Genomic DNA, 25,602 nt, shown 5'->3' with positions numbered 1-25,602 from the left:
GCGAGAGACTAGTAGCCGATGCACCAGCCCAATCTCTATGATGAAGGGGTGGGATTTAGCTGCTTGTCGGGTTTGTCAAGGGGATTTATGTCGAGGGGGTACAAGTGCTTGCAGTTCGTCGGGCATTCACCGTTAAAGTACTTATAGAACAGGCAGAGGGATGCCACATTTCGGTGATGGGACAGTGGCTGAAGCTTAGATGACAGTTCATGACCTATCAGGATTTCTAAATTTTCAACAAGAGCTTCCAATTCATTTGCATACAATTAAATTAAATATAGCCTACATTACTCACTGTCACCCTAAATCAAATACATTTTATATATTACTTGTTTTGACTGAACTGTTGTTTTTATTTTGAATGTTACTTATGCAGCACTTCTGTCAGTTTGGCCTTCGACCGTCTTCAGGCATGTTGATTACTGTCTTGGAAAAGAAAAGAGAAAAGTTACTGGTTCTGTAGATATTTTCGTATTCTTTGAATTAGTCTCTGTTTTATGGCTATGGTTTCATATATGTAAAAAAAAGAAGAAAACCAAGTTTGGTATTTATTTGCTTCCCCACTGAGCAAATTAGGCATCAGGCCGTTTTTTAATGTGGAGAGGGGGTGGGAAAGGGGGAGCAGCTCCTCCGAGAGGAGGGGAGGAGGAGCTGGTAGTGCTGCCTCTTGGTATATATAGGGTTGCCCCTACATGAACCAGAAACTGATTGCCTCAAGGGCAATGGTCTTTTAGTACAGCATCTGCCGAAACAGATACTACACTTTGATCTTTGATGCAATTAGTACACTTTTGTCAATGGAAGGGAGATAATTCTGTGTCAACCTTTATTAGAGTTGCTTCCCCTTAGTCAACAAATTTTTTTCCACACATACGAAACCACAGCCATAAAAGAGAGCCTCTGATTGTAGGAAAAACAAAAATTGTACACCCCTAAAATTTTTTCAATGGAAGGGAGATAATTCTGTGTAAACCTTTATTAGAGTTGCTTCCCCTTAGTCCACCAATTTTTTTTCCACAAATACGAAACCACAACCATAAAAGAGAGACCAATTCCCAGGATATGAAACTATCTACGGAGCCAGTAACTTTTCTCGTTTTTCCAAGACAACAATCAAGATGCCTGAAGACGGTCGACAGCCAAACCGACCAAGGCGTTGCACAAATAACACTCAAAACGAAAACACTAGTCCAATCAAAACAAGTAATATAAACAATTTCATTTTAATAAATAGATATGTTTATTAAAATCAATTTTGCACTTTTCTGGTCTTTTCAACTGTTAAATTTTAAATTCTTTCTAAACTGGTATTTTATCCATCCATATAAAGTTTTATGTAAATATTTCTAGTGTTTACTTTGACAGTGCTCGATACGGAGAGTAAGTTTTGAAAATATGGCAATTAAAGTACAGAGTTTTTTGCGTTTCATCCTCGTAAGAAAAATAATGACCAATATGCCTGATGAAGGTCGAAGGTTACACCAACTGAAACGTTGCGCAAATAACACTCAAGATGAGAACAATAGTCCAATCAATACGTGTAATAGAAACAATCAGCCTCATCTCAAAAATTCGGAATTTTAAAATACATTTTCTTTTGCATTGCAAAAAAAAACTCCCTTCATGGGAATCGGAATTTCATTAACAACCTGGTTAAACAAAAAGTAGTTTTTGGAACTTAAAAAAAAAAAAAAAAAAAAAAAAAAAACTTTCATTCTTAGGAATAACGATTTCCACATATCTGATTTCGCCGTAAAACTGAATAAATATTTTTTTAGCTAATTCCAAAAAATATAAAACGGCTCTTAAGAATATGAACCCAAAATATGTGAAAATCGGCAAGGACGAGAAAGTATTTAAAAATCCAATCGTGAACAGACAGAATTTAAATTCTTTGGAGATTTGTTTTTTTTTTTACAGTCACGCAAATTTTGTTATGAACAAAAAAAATGAGTCAAACAAAATTTCGAGTGGATTCCAATGTACAAGTAGTTCATTTGGCCGTTAGCTTTTTAGACAGTGCTAATCCTTCCTGACAGAGGTAAAAGTTTATTTTATTTATTTTTTTTTTTTTTTGACTACATCCTCATCAGGAATATCAGTCACAGATCCTTTTTTTTTTTTCATTTTTATAAAACTCAGCCGTTTTATTTTGAGATTACATTTTCTGTTGTTTTGGATAACACGACAATTTCTCGTGTGCGGATAAAATTATCCCGCGCTGATTTCGTTTTATATTCTTACAAAGGAAAAAAAAAAAGAAAGAGAAAAAAAAGAAAGAAAAAAGGAAAAAAAGAAGAAAGAAAAAAAGAAAGAAAAAAAGAAAAAAAAGAGAAAAGAAGAAATAGAAAGAAAAAAGAAAAAGAAAAAAGGAAAAAAGAAAAACGGAAAAAAGAAAGAAGGAAAAAAGAAAGAAAAAAAGAGAAAAGAAATAGAAAGAAAAAAGGAAAGAAAAAAGAAAAAGGAAAAAGAAAAAAGAAGAAAAAAGAGAAAAGAAGAAATAGAAAGAAAAAAAGAAAAACGAAAAAGAAAAGAAAAAAGGAAAAAAGAAAGGAAAAAGAAAAAGGAAAAAAGAAGAAAAAAAGAGAAAAGAAGAAAAAGAAAAGAAAAAAGAAGAAATAGAAAAGAAGAAATAGAAAGAAAAGAAAAAAAGAATAAGAAAAAATAGAAAGAAAAAAGAAAAAAAGAAGAAAGAAAAAAAAGAGAAAAGAAGAAAAAGAAAAGAAAAAAGAAGAAATAGAAAAGAAGAAATAGAAAGAAAAAAGAAAAGAAAAAAAAGAAATCAGCTATTTTTTTTTGGATCTTGGGATATCATTCTTGTTTGATTATTTTTAGCTTCCATATTTTCTCATTTCAAAGGTTCCGCCATTTCTGAAATCCTAGTCGTCATTTTTTCCTTCTTTATCGGAGAAAAGCGAATCAAAAGTAATCTCCATTTCTTTGCATTGAGTGTTCGATATTTCGACACAATCTGCACGGATTATTACAGTCTTATTATTATCATCATCGTCATTATTTACGTTGTTAACTTCGCTCTCCGACACTACAATGTCATCTGTGACAAAGTTTTCTTTGGTATTAGCATCAACCGTTTTAAAGATATCTTTGACTCCGGCTTCTTCCGCAGATCTACTAAGATTATCATCCACGGTAGCCATTTTGAAGCTATCATCCTCATCTGTTTTCAGAATCTTGCTCTGATCATTATCGCTAGCAACCATCTTGAAGAACTCTTCCTCTTCGTCTTGATTGGACGGCTTTCCAAAATCCCTATCAAGGTCAGTCGTCTTGAAGATATCTTCGTCTATGTCTTTACTGGAAATTTTGACGATATCTTTGGGGCTATCAGTGACTTTGAAAATATCTTCTTCCGAATCCTCCGTCGAAGGCACAAGAAGATTTTTAGTGCTGCCAGCAATGTTTTGGTCTTCCTTCGAAGGCGTGCTAATGTTTTTACAGCTGTCAGCCATCTTAAAGACATCGTTATCGACATCTCTAGAAGTTTTATCCAGATTTTCATTATTGGCAGTCATTTTGAAGATATGTTCGTTGGAAAGCTGGTCCGTATTGTCATTGCTCTCAGCGATCTTGAAAATATCTTCTTTGGAAGGTTTACCAAGAGATTCGTCAATGTCAGCCATCTTGAAAATATTATGTTCTGTAGAAGGTTTGGTAATATTTTCTTTGTTAGCAGTGATTTTAAAGATATCGTCTTCTTTGGAAGGTTTACCAAGAGCTTCGTCACTGTCAGCCATCTTGAAAATATTATGTTCTGTGGAAGGTTTGGTAGTATCTTTGTTAGCAGTGATTTTAAAGATATCGTCTTCTTTGGAAGGTTTACCAAGAGCTTCGTCACTGTCAGCCATCTTGAAAATATTATGTTCTGTGGAAGGTTTGGTAGTATCTTTGTTAGCAGTGATTTTAAAGATATCGTCTTCATCTTCTTTGGAAGGTTTACCGAGAGCTTCATCATCGTCATCCATCTTGAAGACATTGTGTTCGTTGGAAGGCTCAACAATATCATCGTTGGTCTGGAAGATATTCTCATCTTCTTTGCAAGGCTTCCCAAAATCTTCATCACTGTCAGCCATTTGAAAGACATCCTCCTCATCTTCGGGAGGCTTACCAAAATCTTCATTATCGTCAACCATCTTGAAGAGATCATCTTCTTTGAAAGTCTTGGTGTTATCTGCATTGCTTTCAGCTATTTCAAAGATATCTCTGGAAGGTTTGGTGACATCTTCATCACTTTCAGTTATTTTAAAGATATCTTTGCCAGCATCCTCGTTCGAAGGATCAGCAAGATTTTTACCATTTTCAACCATCTTCAAAATATCTTCTTCATCTTCCGTTAGAGGTTGGCTTGCAGTAACTTTTAACCTATCTTCTGCGTCCTCTTTTGAAAGCTTGTCAGAATCCTCATCCTCCTCATCAGACGTCTTTAAGTTATCACCTTCGTTTTCTTTCAAAGGCTTGCTATGATCTTCTTCGCTGCGGGCTGTTTTCAACGTATTTTCATCATCTTCTCTTAAAGGTTTGTCATCAAGATTTTCTGCAATGTCGGCCATTTTGAAACCATCTTCCTCAGTGTCGTCTTTGGAATCTTCGTGGCTTGCAGACATTTTTGAGATATCTTTGGTTTCACATTCCAGCTCAGGTTTGCCGAGCTCATTGTTGCCGTCCGTCATCTTGAACACGTCTTTCTCATCTGGTTTAAAGTGCTCGGCAAGGTCTTTGTTAATTTTAGCAATTTTAAAAACATCTTCTGCGTCTCCTTTCTTCGAAGACTGACCTATGTTTGCGTTATCGCCGGCCATCTTATACATCTCTTCTTCTTTGGAAGGCTTGCCAATATCATCATTGCAGTCGGTTGTCTTGAGGATGTCAGCTTCTTCGTCTTCTTTGGTTGCAGTTACTTTGCTTTGGGCACCTGCCGTTTCTGACTCGTTGTGGCTTCCGATGTTTTTTTTGTTATCGTCTCCATTATCTGCGTTTATATTATTGCCTTTAACATCGGGACCATCAGCTACAGTGTTTTCTTCGGATTTACTTGGAGTTTTGGAGTCTTCTTTGGTATCAATGTCAGACAGTTTCTTAAAGATATCTTCTCTGTCTTCTTTAGAAGGTTCCTCATCATCCTCGTCACTTTCAGGTGTGCTGTCATCATCTCCATCATTCTCTTCTTCGATATCAGCATCATTATCGTCATCACTTTCGTTATCGATCTTCTTCTGAACGAATTTCGTCAGTTCGCCTGCTTCCTCGTTTTCTTCCAACCCGTCCTCCCCGTCATCATCATCACCAGCATCATCGTCAAGGTTATCTTCATCTTTATTCTTGGTATCTGCTACATCTTCATCCTCGTCTTCGCTAGCTGCCTTGTCTGACGTTGGACTAAGCAGAGGGTCATGGATAGAATTGTCCGAAGAGAACTGGTCGTCGAAGCTACTACGTTTCCCCTCATTTTGTGTGTTCGTTAATTTCGCCCCCTTGTCGTTCTCCTTATTCTTGGTGACGCCCGACACCTTGCTTTTCGATGGTCGTTTGACCGCAAGGCCATCAACAGGCTTTTTAACCAAGTCCTTGATTTCCGCTGTTGTCGCCATCACCCCATCTTCTTCTTCCCCTTCTCCCTCCTCCTCATCATTCTCGGGGCTTTCGGCGGCATCCAACTCGGTACCGCTATCGTCGGAACCGGATTTAACGTTCATATCTTCATAGGAGACGGCCGTAGACTTCAGATCGACCATTGTCACCCCGTACATCGAAATGAGATTATAGAACCTTTCACAATCCATCGCTAGGAAATCTGTCAGCTCCACAGACGGATCCAAGTCGACGGGTGACCATTTCGTGGAGAGGCTGGGCGGACCCGGTGAGATTTCGATGCTAATAACCCGGTCAGGATGTTTTTTAAGGCTGTGCTCTCGGACCTCTTTTTCTTCAAGGGAAGAAAAAGAGCAACAACCGCAATAAAAGAGGAAGCCGTCCATGTGACGACTTATGTGGTCCTCGTAGTCCAGGATTCGGTTGGTACTAAAAGAGCAGTCCATACACGCAACTTTCATGCCGTGCGTGAAAAAGTTATGCAATGAGGTATGTTTCGTAAAACGATCAATGTTTTTTGTGCGGAATGAACACGAATGGCAACAGAATGTTAGCGACGAGTACAAATCCTCGTCATCGACAAAATCATCCATGTCGTCAATTAGATCGTTGTCGAATTGCAGATCGAATTCGTCGTCGCCAAATTCGTTCTTTTGACTGCCGCCAGGAACATCTTTGAAATCAGAAAGACTGTTGCCGTCCGTCTTTTTGGCATCGCTAGAAACAGGGCTGGGTTTTGCGTTCTCTTTTTTCGATTTGTTGGCTTTTCCATTTTTCTGCTGGTGTAAAGCAGCCAATTCCTCTCGGCTCATGGATGGATTCTTGTCGATGGCCCTCTTCGGCAAATTCGACAGATTGATAATCTTGATCATTGGTTCTTTGTGGTATTTACGGATGTGGGCAGTCACACGACACCTGCGGAGAAGAAGAAGAAGAAAAAAAAGGAATTAGAAAAAGAGAAACAATATGTTCCCAAAGTAAAAATGCTCAAAATCGTTTTAGCACATGCAGCTTCACACACATCTCTCTCGGTTGGAGTGACTGAAATAGCGGGTGAATGTCTAGCATCCGGTAGAATGCCCTATTGTTACACGAATGACTCAGTCTAGGCCGAGTTGACATGCTTTTTCTGGGTCAACGGCCAACTAGCACCGTGTATATTTGTATAGATACTCCCTCAGACATTTGGGCTCATGGATTTTAAATGTCTTAGGGAGTGGCACTCGTCTGACAAGACGTTGCAATCATCATATATATACATACATACACAGGGTGACCCAGAAATATATATATATGTGTATAGGTGTATATTTTTTCCAAAGGGCGAATGAACTCTTTTTCTGGGTCAACGGCCAACTAGCACCGTGTATATTTGTGTGTGTGTATATGTGTATTGGGGTAGAGAGGGCTCCCGTAAGCCGTGGTGAAGGCAACCTTTCTAGGAGAAGCAAATCTCTGATTTAAAAAAACCATAAAGCGGAAGACCATTACCCGCATTAAGCTGGTCTGCAGTTTAATTTGTTGCTGGCTATCTTGCTCTTGCTTGTTGCTGGATCTCAACATTTTGAACCGAGAGAGAGACTTAGCTGTTGTACAAAGCTAAAACTCTGTAACATCATCTGTGTACAGATATTCTATCAGGCATTTGTCTATTAAAATGGTCCTGTGGCGATGGAAGTAATTTTCGGCTTATGGACTTTCCGTGCCTGAGGGAGTGGCACTCGTCTGATAAGACGTTGCAATCATCATCATGTATGTATGTATGTATGTTATATAGGCCGTTGACCCAGAAAAAAGAGTTCATTCGCCCTTTGGAAGGTCTTGTTTTTAATCCTTCAGGGAGACTAGCCTCCCTCCTCACCAAACAAGTCTGGTGGGGGAACCAGTTTAGTCGCCGGTGACCCGACCATGAGGCAGGTAGTACTGGGTTACATGGTACCAGTAGCATATGACATGACATGACCTGACATACCTACCTGACATACATAACTAGCACCGTGTATATTTGTGTGTGTGTATATGTGTATGGGGTAGAGAGGGCTCCCGTAAGCCGTGGTGAAGGCAACCTTTCTAGGAGAAGCAAATCTCTGATTTAAAAAACCATAAAGCGGAAGACCAGTACCCGCATTAAGCTGGTCTGCAGTTTAATTTGTTGCTGGCTATCTTGCTCTTGCTTGTTGCTGGATCTCAACATTTTGAACCGAGAGAGAGACTTAGCTGTCGTACAAAGCTAAGACTCTGTAACATCATATTTGTATAGATACTCCCTCAGGCATTTGGGCTCATGGATTTTAAATGTCTGAGGGAGTGGCACTCGTCTGACAAGACGTTGCAATCATCATAGGTGTATATACATATATGTATGTTCATGAATTAAAATGTGGCACGCGTCTGCGGATGAAATGTCAGAAATTGACAAGCTAAACGGGAATTGTTTCAATATTTCTCACGAATATAAACAAACCTTGTTATTGTTATGAAAAATGTAACAGAAAGGAATCGGGTTATGTGGATGTTTTGAAAAGATTGACAGGAAAAAGTGACAGAAGGAAAAAGATGGCAGTTGGAGATTTGATTGTCACCCTAGTGGACGCCACGATAATTCTCTCTCGCTCCCCCACCTCCCTCTCTCTCTATCTACCATAAGCAAGAACAACAGGAGAAATAAAAAACGGACTGTTGCTTACACCAATGGTTGTGTTTTGAATTCTTAAAAAGGGTTTATAATATAACACTATCTCTCACAAAGACAAAATTAAAGAAGAAAAAAATGTTTTTTTTAAACTCACGTTCACTCCTAACAAGACAAGATTAGCAAGATATTTGTTTACATTACATTTAAACTTCTGCCTGCATATCAGTGTACAACCAGGGAAGCAGGTAACAGAAAAGAGATTTATAATTCGAAATAAAAAGAAAAGAATTTTTGTATTAATTTAATTATTTTTACTGTGCGATAATTTATATCAGTTGGAAATACGTTAAACTTTATCGATGAAAACGTGAAACTAAAATTCCAAATAGCCAATCCTCATCTAAAAAAATTCAGAATACATTTGTTTTTTATACAGGGTGGAACGATAAAATTGTCGCCATAAAAAAAGACAACACGATTCCATTTCCGTTTGATGAAAACTGGTTTTCTTTCTTTGTCGCAGAGCATCTACTAGTTGGCCAGTTTTGTGCACATCCCACTTCACGTCTTCGAAGTCGGCTTGAAAGTAAACACCAAAAATTGAGTGAGATCGGAGATGCGCCACTGTACAACTCATACTCTCTACTGATCCAACTTATGACAACAGGACCATTGCCAGCAGCCTTAAAATATATCGCTGGATTGTCATGAATAACAGGGATGTGTTAAAAACAAAGTTTTCGGCTACAGTTATGGTCTTTGGTGTGGTTTCAAGTGAGGGCCCTATCATGCCACCTCACATCTTTGAAGTCGGCTTAGAAGTCAACACCAAAGTTTACCTGGATGTGCTGAAGAGTGTGGTGATCTCCTGGTGCAATCAGGTGGCCATTGGCAGACCCTGTGTGTGACAGCAGGACTTGGTGCCGACCCACAAGACCAAAAAAACCCAGGCTTGGCTTCAGAAGTAGTGCTATGACTTTTTACTCTTCTCTCACTGACCGCCCCCCCCCCCACCGACCTGAACCTGTTGACTACTTAATTTAGTATCATATATTGAGAATATCACCAACATGACCTCCCACAACACCAACGCTAGCCTGATCGCTGTAAAACGGACTTGACTAAATTCATACTGTCGGCCAGAAAGAAGTTTATTAACTAAAACACCTCCTCTAGCCATACACAGGATGGAACAATAAAATTGTCACCCGAGAAAAAAACAACACGATTCCATTTCCGTTTGATAAAACTGTTTTCTTTTTTTTTTGTTGCAGACCATCTACTAGTTGGCCAGTTTTGTGCACATCCGACTTCACGGCTTCGAAATCGGCTTGAAAATCAACACCAAAGTGTGGTGACCCCCTGGTGCAATTAGATACCCGCTGGCAGACCCTGGATGTGGCAGCAGGACTCCGTGCCAGCCCACAAGTTCAAAGTACCCTTCTCTCACTGACCCCCCCCATCCCCCGACCTGAACCTGCTGGACTACTTTGTTCGGTCATACATCAAGAACATCACCAACATGACCTCCCACAACACCAAAACCGGCCTGATCACTGTCATCTGCCGAGTATTTGCTGAGTTCTTGCTATCACTTGTGGTAAAGGCATGCTCCCAGTTCCAGACTCCTATCAAGGCCGTGATTGAGGCTGAAGGCGGTTACACTGAATAGATGTCAGCTCTACTGCATAATGAAGTTACTTGAATCGATGTTTGCAATAAAAGTTTAAAAGGAAGCTGTAGTGTTGTTTTATTTAGGGCGATAAATTTATTGTACACTTTGTAAATTTTTAAATTATATTTTTCACCATAGTCCTAGAATTCCTTCTTACGAGGTGACTTTTTTTATACAGGCATTTAAAATTATAGACTCTTGAACATTCAGTATGTCATTGCTATACAGCTTACGAGATAACTGACTAATTTTTATGATTTCAGGTTCAAATGAACAGCTACATCAGGAATTGGAATACGTCCTACTAAAGCCTGATTGTCACAGCTGATGAATTTAAAAAATGCAATCTGGACGTGAGGACGTTTTAGAAGAACGATGCGCAATAAAATTCTGTTTTAAACTTGGAAAAAATGCCACAGAAACGTATGGAATGCTTCAGACTGCTTTTGGACCATCTTGCATGAATCAGGCATCAGTTTTTGAGTGGCATAAGAGATTCAAGGAAAGCAGGGAGTCTGTGAGGGATGATGAGAGGTATGGGAGGAGTAAGTAAGTCAGAATACCAGAGTCGATTGGCCAAATAAAGAATTTCATGGATAAAGACCGCCGTGTGTCTATAGAGACAATACGTGCACAGTTTGATGTCAGTGTGGGAACTGTAAACAATTATTCGCGAGGAACTGAAGATGCGGAAACCTCTGATCTCGAGCACGTGGTTCAGTGGGGGAAGACGTGGCTGGTTACCTTTAATGCATCTAAAACCAAACTCCTATCTTTACATCATCAATGCTCTGATCCTCATCTGGCATTAATTGAAATGGATGGCTCTCGTCTAGGGGAAACTCCATGTTTTGACAAGCTTCTGGGTTTGACCTTTACTCCTGATCTGAAATGGAACACGTACATCAAGTCTGTTGCCAAGGTCGCTGGAAAGATGGTGAGATCCTTCTACCGCTCCAGAAGATACCTCACTACTGATGCAATTCTCTATCTATATAAAAGCCAAGTACGTCCAAGGATGGAATACTGCTGCCACATCTGGGCAGGAGCTGCTAAAAACAGCCTATCCTGCCTTGACAGAGTACAAAATAGACTTTGTGTCTTAGTGAGGGATGCCCTTTTCTCTTTCCTGCAACCTCTCTCCCACAGAAGAGACGTTGCAAGCCTATCTTTGTTTTATCGTTATTTCCATGGCAGGTGCTCGTCTGAACTCCAATCTCTGGTCCCCCCTCGCCAATCTTTTACGAAAAACACCCATCTAGCTGAATCCACTGTCAAAAAGTTTCGCCACTCTATATCTATGCCTAAATCAAAACGTAGATTCCATGAACAAAGTTTCTTTCTTAGAACTGCACGCCTGTAGAACTCTGTTCCGTCTGCCTGCTTCCCACCTGACTACAATCTGGATGTCTTAAAGTCCAACGTAAACAAATTCCTGATGAACCGCCCCCCTTAAGTAGACACTTAATTAAATCTCCACACTAACGTACAGTACTTACAATAACCCTTATCCCTGAGTGGCTTCCGGGCCTTGATAAGTGGTGACCACCTTGTAATATAATAATATACAACAAATAGGTACGTGTGAAATGAATGCCGATGCTCAAAATATATAAACATTTTGATCCCTTCTTTTACTTAAAAATCCACCAAAAATCAGGAAATTAACCAATTTTAATAAAATTTTCAGTATTTATCAAATAATGATCGCGGAATATAATGAACTAATTATTTATTTTTAAATCTTAGTGGAAATGTATTATTTTTTTTAAAACAAAAAAACACCTTTACTAAAGTTTTGGTTTTCAGCAGTAAAAAAATGGAGGAATTTATTTCGGCTTTTTTAATGAAAATAAAGCATCGTAATTTATAACAATTAAAAAAATACTTAATAAGGAAAAAAGCACCTAAAGTCCGTATTAATGAATTCGATATAACTCGAAGAAAAATTAATTTCTCGAACTACCGATATTATCATTGAATTAAGCATTGGTTATTTAATATTTTTGCGCGCAAAAAAAAAATAATTGAAAAAAAAAAATATTTATGCTTTTTTTACGGTCACATATTTAACGTAATCTTTATGTGTAAGATTCTAATATTTTCACGCGTGAATGTATAATCATCAACGTAAGGTAATTTTCATATGATCTCGGAAAATAAAGTAAAAAAAATTAAATTGAAAAACGGGAATATTCATTTAGTAATCTTGCAAAAATTTAATGTTGTACAATTATTTGGTTTAATTTTAATCAAATTTACAGATAATATATTGGGTTACAATTCTTATGAATTACATATGAGCAGGAATTGGAATACACTCTACTAAAGCCTGATTGTCAGAGCTAGTGAATTTCAAAAATGCAATCTTGAGGTTAGGACATTTTTTAGAAGAACGATATGTAATTAATTAATTTCTGTTTTTAACTTTTAAAAAAATGCCATAGAAACGTATGGAACGCTTCAGACTGCTTTTGGACCATCTTGCATGAATCAAGCATCAGTTTTTGAATGGCATAAGAGATTCAAGAAAGGCAGGGAGTCTGTGAGGGATGATGAGAGGTGTGGGAGGAGCAGGAAATTCAGCACCCAGGGTGGAGACAATACGTACATAGTTTGATGTCAGTGTGGGAGCTTTACTGTTAAGAACAGTTCCTCACCCTCCCTATTGTACAGACCTTGCTCCCTGTGACTTTTGGTTATTCCCTAAGCTCAAGGAAAACCTTAGTCGTTATGAGACAATTGAGGAGATGAAAGCAGCATTTTTTTTTTATCCCCTTTCACCTCAAACTAGGGCCCTCATCATGTCCACCCCTAAAAAGGCATATTGCCACTTGGACGTAAGGGGTTACTAATTGGAACTATGCCTAAGAAATATTAACAAGATGTTGGTTTACATTACATTTAAACTTCTGCATATCAGTACAGTCAGGAAAGCAGGCAGCAGGAAGGGAATTCCAAAGTCTAGCTGTTCGAGGGAAGAAACTATTGGAGTAGAAAGCGTTCTGGCATTTACGGAACCTCAACAGAGGACTTCCAGGGGGCCTTCCAAAAGTTGTTTTAATGGTACAATAAGTGCATTACAGCCAGAGGAGATTACTTCGAAGGGGAATAGAGTTTCATGTGTGTACTATCAATAAAAGTGGCCAAATGAAAAAAGCCTTATTGAAGGCAACTCGTATTTATTCCGACTAAAAAAAAAAACGGTATTAGACTGAAGACATTTTCCCTTATTCAAGGAAACAAATTAAAAGGAAGTTATTATACAGAGTTGTCTCCCTTGAGTTCTTCAAAAATAAATACATATAAAGTCATGGAATTGGGAGTTATTCAGATTTTGGGGACAAAAATATTAAAGATGCATCAAGTTTTCTAACAAAATTTTCATTACCAAACCACGCTGATGGCATTTGAAGCATTCCACCTTCTTTTTAATTTTTTATAACATTGCCACACCTGAGTTTTTAAATTAATCGCCGTTTTTATTTTTTCAATCTAGGGTATTTCTCACCAACTATATTTTTAAATACTTGCAAAAGTGACAAAATAAACCACTGTCCTATCGATGAAATGGAAACATGAGTTGGAACAGATACATTGAGGACATTGCCAAGGCTGCTGCAAAGAAGGTGAGCTCTCTCTACTGAGCTAGAAAGTTACTTACACCTGAAAGTATCCTGTACCTCTACAAGGCCACCATTCAAATAAGACAGACGATGAGGGGAGGATCCTAGAGGAGAATGAACGGACCTCATGCACGGATATTTGTATGTTACCTAGCTTGTTCTGTGTTATAGGAGGAAATATGGGGAGTTGATGGCCTTCGTCGCATAGGGTAGAATTAGCTGCAAAGTTCTTTGCAAACAGTTTGGCCTTGTCTGATGCTGACGAGATGACCTCTGGTCCATTGATAATGGTTGGGATAGAACGCACACTTCTGTTCAGGATCCTATTTGTTATTTGCCAAAACTGGTGGGATCCAAGCCGTTGATCAGCTACCTTGGATTTAACAGATTGGGCATATAGCTCTCTTGCATTTTTTATTACTCTTTTACAGTGGTTGCTGGCAGACCTGAAAGCAGCTTTAGTCTCAGTGCATCTATTACGTTGGTAGCTATGGAAAAAGTGATTTCTGTGCGCGATAGCAGCAGCACATTCTGGGGAGAACCATGGCTGGTTGTTAGGTTTTTGTTGGAATTTTTTAGATGGTATGAATTGGTCTATGCCTACAATTAACCATTCGGTCAGATCTGATACTATAGAGGACACATCCTTTTTAAACATGGAGTGCAGAGGTAAATCAGATATGAATGTACGAAAGCTATCCCAGTCAGCCATAGAGTATCTATATACAGTACGGTGGAGGGGTACGTCTGGGGGCTTATTACATTTCGTTTTTATCTTAACTGATACGATGGAGTGGTCAGAGGATCCTAGAGGAGAATGAACGGAACATGAACATAGCTCAGGGGAAGTTGAGAGAAAAAGGTCTAAGAGGCTTGCATATTGACCGGGTGTATCGGGCACACGGGTGGGTTCGCGAACAATCTGAGTGAGGTCATAAGCAATGGCAAAATCATGACAAAACCTCCCCTCATCATCTGTCTTATTTGAATGGGTCAGCCATTCCACGTTATGAACGTTGAAGTCACCACAGATGTGGATGTTAGCCGAGGGATGTAAAGACAGTATGTGGTCTATTTTCTCAGATATGCTCTTAAAGATAGTAACTCCGCTGTTGTGGGGCCTATAGAGGGCAAATATAAATGCAGTGGTGTTAGCAAGTGCAACCCTGAAGCACATATAGGGTAAATTAGGATCTTCTCTAGAGATATCCCTGCCACACGGGAAGCCATCCTTAATGTAGGCACATATTCTATGCCCATGGCGATCTTGGGTGTCAGATTTAGCTGTTAAATTGGAGTATCCGTTAATTATGAACTCATCTAGGGAAGTGGTCGGCCCTATTCCAGTTTCGCTTAGAAAGAATATGTCCGGTTTTGTCTCCTGTAATTGGGTTTCAACCTCTGGAAGGTTGGAACGTAGACCCCTGATGTTGGAGAAGGAGACCTGGTAGTAGGGGTCTACGTTGGAAGATGGGAAGATGGGGTTCTAGGTTTAATCGAGTTTTTATTCATGTTCCGTTCTTTCTCCTCTAGGATCCTCCGACCATTCCGTCGTATCAGTTAAGATAAAAATGAAATGTAATAAGTCCCCAGACGTACCCCTCCACCATACTGTATACCGATACTCCATGGCTGGAACAGATACATTGAGGACATTGCCAAGGCTGCTGCAAAGAAGGTGAGCTCTCTCTACTGAGATAGAAAGTTACTTACACCTGAAAGTATCCTGTACCGCTACAAGGCCACTATTCACCTGTATATGGAGTATTGTTGTCATATTTAGGCTGGTGCATCTGCTACTAGTTTCTCACTCCTGGACAGGGTTCAAAAGAGAGTTGCCAACCTGATAGGTCCTGAAATGTCATCAGCTTCAGCCTCTGTCCCATCAACGAAATGTTGCATCCCTCTGCCTGTTTTACAAGTATTTTAATGGTAGATAAAGATAAATTTGTCCGTAGACCCCTGCATGAACTAACCTTTCTTAAGAGACGGTAAATAACTATAAAATACCTTTACAAGCACAGAACGAAGATGTCATATTCTAAAAATCATACCTTCACAAGCATCAATTGACATGATAAATAAAATCCTACCTGAGAGCCCATCTTTCAAGCTGCAAAGAAGGTGGACTCCCTCTACCGAGCTAGAAAATCGTTCACTTTATAAAGAACAGCTAAGCTTCAACCGCTATCCCATCGACAAAATGTTGCATCCCTCAGCCAGTTTTACAAGTATTTTTAGAATAGGCACTCTGACAAACTACAAGCCGTTGTACTCCTCGACATAAATACCCCCAACAAATTCAACAAGCAGCAAAATCTCACCCCTACACAGTAGAAATCTTCTATTCTAATAGTTTCTTCCCCAGAACTGCTAGACTTTGGAATTCCCTTCCAGGTTCCTGTTTCTCTGCTGCACTGACATTCAAGTGAAATGCGAACACACATCTTGTTGCTCAACTTCCTACATAGTATCGCTACAATTTATGTCCTAGATAGTAGTCCCCTGTGCCTTGTTTGGGGTTAAAATGCAATTTACAAAAAAAAAAAATAAATAGTAGTTAAATTGTGAAAAAAATAGTAATATTTTAGTTTTTTGACTCAGAAAAGTTCAGAGATTATATTTTTTTACAAACTAAGGGGCGCTTCTACAGAATTGGGATGAGATTTTGTAGTCGATAAATAAAGTTTTCAGATAAAAAAAAAACAACAATAGTTTCCACTGATTTTTTTTTGGTTGGTTGGTTGTTTTACGGCATATCAACCCTTTTCAGGTCATTTAATGCCGATCCAGTGATTTTGAAGAAAAAATGTTTTTATTGGAAGGTTTTTGTTTTTTCAAGTCGGTTTCTATTTAACCCATAGTTGGGACCCTAACAGGTACTACCACTCTGGGTCAGAATGGACCTGGGAACAATGGCAATTAAGGGGTGGTTCCACACTCCCCAAAGCCCACAAGCTGGGGCCTCACCATCGGATATAGTTTAAGGTCATATCTAGGACCTGATTTTTTTTTTTTTTTTTTTTGTCAATTCTAATAAGTAACAATGTTAGCTTAAAAAATTATGCAGTCAAAATTACCTGAATATTACGGAATTATTGTACAAAACAACATTAAGTTGGTATTAAACACTTCTGTATAAACCTCGTTAAACTTATTCAATGTCTTTATCGCTAAATAATATAATATTAACCGGCACTTCTACACTATTAGGACAAAATTTTGTAGTCGATAAATGGAGTTTTCAGATAAAAAATAACGGTTTCTACTGATTTTTTTTTCAATTCTAATAAAGATGAAAAATTGCTGCCATCTTGTTTAAATTGAAACAGAAAAGTACCTCCCTTTTGAACTCTCCTTTCCATCAAATTCTATTTTTTTTTATTTTCTTTAATAAATAATCTTCTCGCATATCGATTTTCGTAATTTTTTTTGGATATAATCACCTTTAAAATACGAGGAATACATGGATACCATTGTTTTCATGTGGAATTCAGTTTTACGATTTCTGAAATTTCGGCCCAATAGTGTAGAAGCGCCAAATTGTGTAATATTTTTAGTGTATAACTCACTCAATAAAATAATCGTTTTTTTTGTTTTTGTTTTTACTCATGTTCACCTCTTACAAAGCATATCGCCACTTGAACGTAAGAGGCTACTATTTGGGGCTATGTCTTAAGAACGGTTGTCGAAATAAACACACCCTAACCTCTCCATGTTAAATACAGCTTTCGAGGTTGGAGGCGGGTGTTTATTCTGAAAGCCGTTCTTAACATGGGTAGGTTGGGGTATTTATAATACGCTAGGGCACGTCCTAAAAATTTACCTGTTTTTGTGCGTTTCATTAAACTGTCGCCAGGTGCCGCTTCAACTTGATTCAAACGGACAATAAATCGACCAAATTCATTCAACGCTTCTACACTATTAGGACGGAATTTTGTAGTCGATAAATGGAGTTTTCAGATAAAAAAAAGGGGGGGGTTCTACTGATTTTTTTGTCAATTCTAATAAATTACAATAATAGCTTCCAAATTATGCAGTTGAAATTAACTGAGTATTACTAAATTATTAAAAAGAACAACTTTAACCGTGTTAGCAGGTGAAAAATTGCTGCCATCTTGTTTAAATCGAAACGGAAAAGTACCTCTCTTTTGAACTCTCCTGTGTCTTACGATCGTTTTCATCAAATTCTATTTTTTATTTTCTTTAATAAATAATTTTCTGCCTTATCGATTTTCGTAATTTTTGGATATAATTGTCTTAAAAACACGAGGAATACGTGGATGTCATTGTTTTCATGTAAAATTCAGTTTTTACGATTTCCGAAAATTTGTCCCAATAGTGTACAAGCACCTGTTCCAATAATAATCTGTAATTAAATAGATGTATAAATTTCTCAACTCCAAAGAATTTCAATATTAAGCATGCGTGGACCCCTCTCCGCTCTGATGCTGCATGTGAGATGACGTCACAAAAAATAATGAAGAAATGACGAATGATAGAAGTGTGAAGGGCCAACATTGCCTTCACATTTTCGCCAAGTTTCAGAAAAATCTAATGGATGGGGCAAAAGTTATGGGGTAAAAAGTGTAATTTTTTGTAATTTGGGAGCATTTGTGATCCCCTTTGAGCTCCTGGGAATGTCGAATCCCAGTGAAAATGGTCAAACAGTGCAGTTTCACGCCTTAAGACATGTATATTTGAATTCAGCACCATGGAAAACCACCATATAGACGTACATATCAAGTTTTTGAGTAATATGAAAAAACAGCTCTAAAAAGGCATTTTTTTTTTAGCTCTAAAAGTCCCATACAGAATTTATATTACCAATGGTCTCCACATTCTGGCCAAGTTTCAGGAAAATCTAATGGATGGCTCAAACGCTATGGGGCAAAAAGTGGCATTTTGGTGCATTTCTGACCTCTTTTGAGCCTCTGGGGATGCCGAATCCCAGTATAAATGGATAACGGTGAAGTTTCAGGCCTGAACACGTGAGTTGACCACTGTGAAAAACCACTATATAATCAGACATATCAAGTTTTTGAAAAATATGAATAAAGAGCCACAAAAAGTGGCAGTTTTAGTACTAAAAGTCCCCGGGGCACAAACCAGAATTTTGCCAGGATCACCCATACTGGATTTATATTAAGAACAATGCGCTCCACATTTTGGCCAAGTTTCAGAAAAATCTAATGGATGGATCAAAAGTTATGGGGCAAAATGTGTCATTTTTTGCCATTTTGGACCTCTTTTGAGCCCTTAGGGATGCAACAGGAATTTTTGCAAAAAAAAATTTTTTTACAGTGCACATCTATGTAATGAAATATAATTTTTGGCAAAAGTTCTTGAAAAACTAATAGACAGTTATCTTACAGTAATTGTCTGTATTTTTGAGATGAAGTGTTTTCATTTATTGAGATCGTTGGACTGACTTCCTCATCTTGGTTGTTATAGTCACAACGTTTCGGCCGTTTTTGCCCTCCGTCCTAGTGACATATGGCCGAGTGGTCCTAGACGTTGTATCAAAGTTTACAGTTACCCAAAGGTGCTGAGTTCAATCCTGAATGAAGGCAGTGAAAAGTAACATTCAAAACAGAGAATCAGCAACTATGTCCCAGAGCCTAGCTGGAATCTGAACACGGTACCCCCGTAATAATAATAAAGGGTTGGGCTCGAGACTCCTAACAAAACGGTTCCCCAGTTCGATACAAAACACCTGATGAAGGCCGGAGGGCAAAACGGCCGAAACGTTGTGACTATAACAACCAAGATGAGGAAGTCAGTCCGGCAATCTCAATAAATGAGTTATCTGACAATCGTCTAAAATAACGGAAGCACGGACACCACTGAAAAAAAAAAATAATATAACATTCAGTACGGACCCGATGATGGAAAAAGTTAATGGTTATATTTGCATACCAATTTGCTTAAAATTTTATAACCTAATATATAAAACTATATGTCTGCCTGTCTGTCTCCATGTTTTCAAACTCTATCTCTTCAGAAACGGAGCGGCATAGAGGCCATCAACTCCCCGTATTTCCTCCTATGACGACAACATGCTCTACAACATACAGATATCTGTCGTATCAGTTAAGATAAAAATAAAATGTAATAAGTCCCCAGACGTACCCCTCCACCGTACTGTATACCGATACTCCATGACTGACTGGGATAGCTTCCGTACATTTATATCTGATCTACCTCTGCATTCCATGTTTAAAAAGGATGTGTCCTCTATAGTATCAGACCTCACTGAGTGGTTAATTGTAGGCATAGACCGATTCATACCATCTAAAAAATTCCAACAAAAACCTAACAGCCAGTCATGGTTCTCCCCAGAATGTGCTACTGCCATTGCGCACAGAAATCACTTTTTCCATAGCTACCAACGTAATAGTGCACTGAGACTAAAGCTGCTTTCAGGACTGCCAGCAACCACTGTAAAAGAGTAATAAAAAATGCAAGAGAGCTATATGCTCAGTCTGTTAAATCCAAAGTAGCTGATCAGCGGCTTGGTTCCTACCAGTTTTGGCAAATAGCAAACCGGATCCTGAACAGAAGCGTACGTTTTATCCCAACCATCATCAATGGACCTGAGATCATCTCGTTAGCATCCGACAAGGCCAAACTATTTGCCAAGAACTTTGCGGCTAATTCTACCCTATGCGACGAAGGCCATCAACTCCCCATATTTCCTCCTATAACACAGAACACGCTAGGTAACATACAAATATCTGTGCATGAGGTTGCCAAGCTAACCAAGAACCTTGATTCCAGTAAAGCAACTGGCCCTGACGGCATCCCAATTTAAAAAGCTTCAACCAGAACTTGCTCCCATACTTACGAAACTCTTTAAGCATTGCCTTAAAGAGAAGTGCTTTCCAACACCCTGTAAAACCTTATCAGTATGCCCTGTATTTAAGAATTCAGGTGATAAGTCATCTCCCTCTCACTACAGACCACTAAGTCTCCTGCGTGTCATGAGTAAGCTGCTGGAATCCATATTAAATAGGGAAGTAGTCAACCACCTCAGCAGAAATAACCTTCTTAATGACCCACAATATGGTTTCCGTTCTGCCAGATCTACAGCAGATGTGCTAACGGTTATATCTCATAGGATTAGCGAATCCCTACATAGTACCCCAGTAGTTGTTGCCCCTGATAGTAGCCCCCTACACCAAAGTGGCAATTTGCCTTGTTTGGGGTGAAAATGCAATAAAAAAAAAAAAAAAAAAAAAATCTCTTGAAAAAGGCTTCCTCTCTAGGGTAATTGCTCTTGACATATCAAAGGCCTTTGATAAGGTATGGCATAAGGGCCTACTTCACCAGATTTCCAGCTACGGTATAACTGGAAATGTTTTCTCGATCATTAAATCATTTCTCTCTGATAGGCTCATAAGAGTAGTGGTTGATGGGCAGAAATCAGAGGCCCTCAATATTAATACTGGAGTCCCTCATGGGTCCATCCTGGGCTCAACTCTCTTCCTGATCTACATCAATGACCTCCCTAAACACATACTTAAATCATTCGTTGACATCTATGCTGATGACACGACCATCTACGGCAACACATCAAAGGCTGTAAATGACAAAGTTCTCTCAGATTCTCTCTCTGATCTTGAGCGCACGGTACAGTGGGGGAGGAGGTGGTTGGTTACTTTTAATGCATCTAAAACCTAGCTCCTATCTTTACATCATCAACGCTCTGATCCCCATCTGGCATCAATTGAAATGGGTGGCTCTCGTCTAGGGGAAGCTCCATGTTTTGATAAGCTTCTGGGCTTGACCTTTACTCCTGATCTGAAATGGAACACGTACATCAAGTCAGTTGCCAAGGTCGTTGGAAAAATGGTGGGATCCTTCTACCGCTCCAGAAGATATCTCACTACTGATGCAATTCTCTATCTGTATGAAAGCCAAGTACGTCTGAGGATGGAGTACTGCTGCCACATCTGGGCAGGAGCTGCTAAAAACAGCCTATCCTGTCTTGTCTATCCCACAGAAGAGATGTTGCGAGCCTGTCTTTGTTTTATCGTTACTACCATGGCAGGTGCTCGTCTGAACTCCAATCTCTGGTCCCCCCTCGCCAATCTTTCACGATAAACACGCGCCTAGCTGAAACCACTGTAAAAAATTTTCCCTACTCCTTATCTGTGCCAAAATCAAAACGTAGATTCCATGAACAAAGCTTCTTTCTTAGAAGTGCATGCCTGTAGAACTCTGTTCCGGTTGCCTGTTTCCCACCTGACTACAACCTGGATGTCTTCAAGTCCAATGATGAATCGCCTCCTTAAGTAAGACACTTTATCAAATCTCCAACACTAACGTACTGTACACACAATAACCCTTATCCCCGAGTGGCTTCCGGGCCTTGATAGGTGGTGACTACCTTGTAAAAAAAAAGGCCTCAAATGATTGGATTTTTACGGGCCATCTTTTACGGGTCTTTAGCCGGTTAAAATAGTTTTAAACAAAAATAAAAAATGGGTCAAAATTGAAAAAAATAATCGTTGAACATTTTGTACATTCATCTTAGTTAATTTTTAATTTGTAATCAGTTCGTATGTGCGTCACGTTGGTAAAGTGGTAACGTCACCAGCTTTGAATTCTAAGGTGAGATTTCAACTATTTATCAAATTTCATTAATTATTTATGTCTTTCATTATTTTATATTTTTACCCCATTTTACGATCGAGCAAAGCCCCCCCCCGTGTGTGTTACTGTGTGTGTGTGTGTGTGTGTGTGTGTGTGTGTGTGTGTGTGTGTATGTAATATATATATATGTGGCACTTGTACAGATTATTCAAGACATTAAAAAATGAAAATATCGAAAAAAAGTTATATTACACGCATCCGTTTTGGACTGAAAATCTCCGAAAAAAAATTTCATTTTATTTGATAGAGTAGTTTGGGTTTTCCAGCGGAAAAACACGTTTTTATGAGAGCGCATTGAAGTCAGCCATTATGGAAATTTTTAACATGCCACAGGGAGATAACTCCATGTAAAGCGCCGACACTCCCTCCCCATCTTTAATAACTAGCTTTTCTTCCTAAAAATCAAACCTTTTACTCGGCATCATAACAAATTGTTTTTTCGCTGTAAAAAAAAAACTAGTTGATGAAATTAAGTGAATTTTTTTTTTTTGGAGAACTTCGTTCCATAACGGATTACGTACAATATAACCTTTTTTTTTTTTCGATATTTTCATTTTTTAATGTCTTAAACTGTACAAGTCCCATATACGAGGGGCGTGCAATAAGTAATGCCCCTGACCCACTTCCAGTTGTCTGGTCTAGCGGAAATTTTGCATGTGTAATGATTTATATCTCTACAGGTTATGTGGCTAATTACAGCTCTGAACTAATTGTGGTTTCTGTTTTACAGGTGTTTGAACTGAGTCAGGTGTGAAATGGAGCCTGTTCAATGTCGAGCAGCGATCCGTTTTTTTTTTTATTTAAAAGGACGCACACCACAGGAGACTTTTGATGAAATGAAAGAAACTTTTGGTGATAATGCCCCATCATATGACCTTGTAAAACGCTGGCATCGTAAATTCAAACGTGACCGGAAGTCTGTGGAAACAGCCCCCAGACCTAGTTGCCCCCCCCCCCTTCTGCCACTGATGTCCGTCAAGTTGAGGCTGCCATTTTGGAAGATCGGCGCATTACTATTCGCCAAATAGCCCAAGATGTCAAGATTAGTACAGTGAAACTATCATTCATGACCATTTGCATATGCATAAGGTGTCTGCCAGATGGATTCCCAGGTTGCTCACACCATTTCAGAAGTGAGAACGCGTTGAGTGCTCGAGGATGAATTTGAAAATGTGCCAAGAAGATGAGTCAAAGTTTTTCAAAAGACTGATTACACAGGATGAAACCTGGGTCCATCACTATGATCCAGAGACCAAAGCTCAGTCAATGCAGTGGAAGCACTTGGACTAACCACCTCCAAAGAAGGCAAGGGTGAAGCCCTCTGCTGGCAAGGTCATGCTCACAGTCTTCTGGGACCAGGACGGAGTAGTGATGACAGAATTCCTGGCAAAGGGTACCACGATTACAGGAGCCTATTATGCTTCACTTTTGAGGAAATTAAGGGTAGCTATCAAAATCAAGAGTTGGGGCAAGATCAGCAAAGGTACCCTTCTCCTGCAGGACAATGCTCTGGTCCACAACTCGCATGTCGCCAGATCAGAAGCATAGGCATCTGGTTATGAAATTTGTCCCATCCTCCCTACTCTCCTGACCTTGCACCCTCTGACTTTCACCTCTTCTCAGCCATGAAGTTGTTTTTGAAAGGAAAGCGTTTCCCAGATGATGCAGCCTTGATTTCTGAAGTCACGTCGTGGTGGGAGGACCAAGCTGGGGTGTTCTACAAAAACGGTCTCCAAAGCTGCATCAAACGATGGGAGAAACGCATAACTCTGGGTGGTTATGTGTGTGTGTGTGTGTGTGTGTGTATCTGTCTGTGTACACTTCTCTACCAAACTACTCTGTCAATTTTCAGTCTACAGACAACATTTGACATAAAGGGTATTGAGATTTGGGAAAATCTTTTTAATCGGTTTTCAGCCAGAAATTTGGCTGTTAAGGGGTCAAAGTTCAACGATTTGACCTTTGAGAACTCTACCAAACTCCTCCACGAATTTTGGGTCTAAACACTTGAAATTTTAGCTGTAAGTTACTTGCACATAGATCAAACTTTTTAATTTGATTTGAGCCCAAAATAATAAATATTAAGGGGTCAAAATTGGGGTCAAAGTTAAAAAAAGATTTTACGTCTGCGGTCTCCACCAACTTTTCTCTATGGTAATTAAGGAATCCTATTATATAGAAAGGCATTACCGTACATATTCACACTTTTTAATATATACATAGGCACGTAAAGTTATTAACAGTGCATAAGGCCTGAGCAAAGCCGGGCAGAACTGCTAGTAACAAATAAATGAAAAAAGTCTATTCTTCCAAATTTCATGACGTTGACCATCTTACAATTCATTCCTTTAAGTACGTTGACATCCGTAATTCGTAACAGCACCTGTTTTGTAGCGCAAAATCATTCATTAAATGAATCTATTCTGCCCTTAATTCATCAGAAGAAACTTAATTTAATGCATTGATAGTCGCTATTTCTTCTGGAGGAGTTAAGGGCAGAATAGATTCATTGATTGATATAATAATTCATTGATTTTGTGCTAAGGAACAGGTGCTGTCAAGAATTTTGAATGTCAACGTAATGAAAAGAATAAATTGTAAGATGGTCAACATCATGAAATTTGGTTGGTTGGTTGTTTTTGTTTTACGGCATATCAACAGTTTTCAGGTTATTTAATGCCGAATCTAGTGATTTTGAGGAACGATTTTTTAATGGAGTATATTTCTTTTTTTAGTCGGATTCTATTTAACCCATAGTTGGGACCCTAACAGGTACTACCACTCCGGGTCAGAATGGACCTGGGAGCAATGGCAATTAAAGGGTGGCTCCACACTCCCTAAGGCCCGCAAGCTGGGGCCTTACCACTGGATATAGTTTTAGGTCATATACAGGACCATGAAATTTGGAATATAGACTTTTGTTATATATATATATATATATATATATATATATATATATATATATTCTAGCATGGGTGCCTGGTGTTGCCCGGGTGTTTGGAGGTGTGTGTTGAGCAAAAAAAAAAAAGTGGTAGTAGGAAGGCAGGCTCGAACCCGTACTGCCAAGGAAGAAAAGAACGGGGGAAAAAAAACGTGACGTCTTTGCTGTTATGACCAAACTGGAAGTGGCATAGGTTTAAATTAAGGCTAGACAATCAAAAAGAGGGGAATGACTTTCGAAAATATCGTTGAGAAAAAGCGACCCCTTCCTGTAGAAAAATGCCCAGTCGAGGGTGAAGAAATGAATTTTTTAGCCAATTTTTTGGTATTTGTCGTCTTCAAAACGATACTGAGCTTGTGAAAATTCGTCGCCTCTGTCAAAGGTTTTAGGCAGACATGCAAACATACATTTATATATTGGTATCTCAAATTTTCGACCCAAACCGATTAAAAAGCTTGCC

At 38.8% G+C, this 25,602-nt stretch overlaps 1 protein-coding gene across 2 annotated transcripts in view; it reads right to left on the bottom strand.

Moving 5' to 3' along the window:
• Window positions 1–1,688: 1,688 nt before the first annotated feature.
• Window positions 1,689–25,602, bottom strand: part of LOC145270621 (uncharacterized) — a 122,606-nt gene continuing 98,692 nt past the window's right edge. For both annotated transcript variants that reach the window (XM_080126247.1, XM_080126246.1), the window contains one exon: window positions 1,689–6,522. In XM_080126247.1, the coding sequence (XP_079982373.1) occupies window positions 2,880–6,522 (3,643 nt within the window). In that variant the 3' untranslated portion in view covers window positions 1,689–2,879. The remainder of the gene's footprint in view (window positions 6,523–25,602) is intronic.

This window comes from Euprymna scolopes, chromosome 46, assembly GCF_053919585.1.
Source record: "Euprymna scolopes isolate OS-2025 chromosome 46, ASM5391958v1, whole genome shotgun sequence".
Classification (NCBI taxonomy): domain Eukaryota; kingdom Metazoa; phylum Mollusca; class Cephalopoda; order Sepiida; family Sepiolidae; genus Euprymna; species Euprymna scolopes.
Note: the sequence above shows the minus strand (reverse complement) of the source record. Positions and strands in the feature narration are given on the sequence as shown.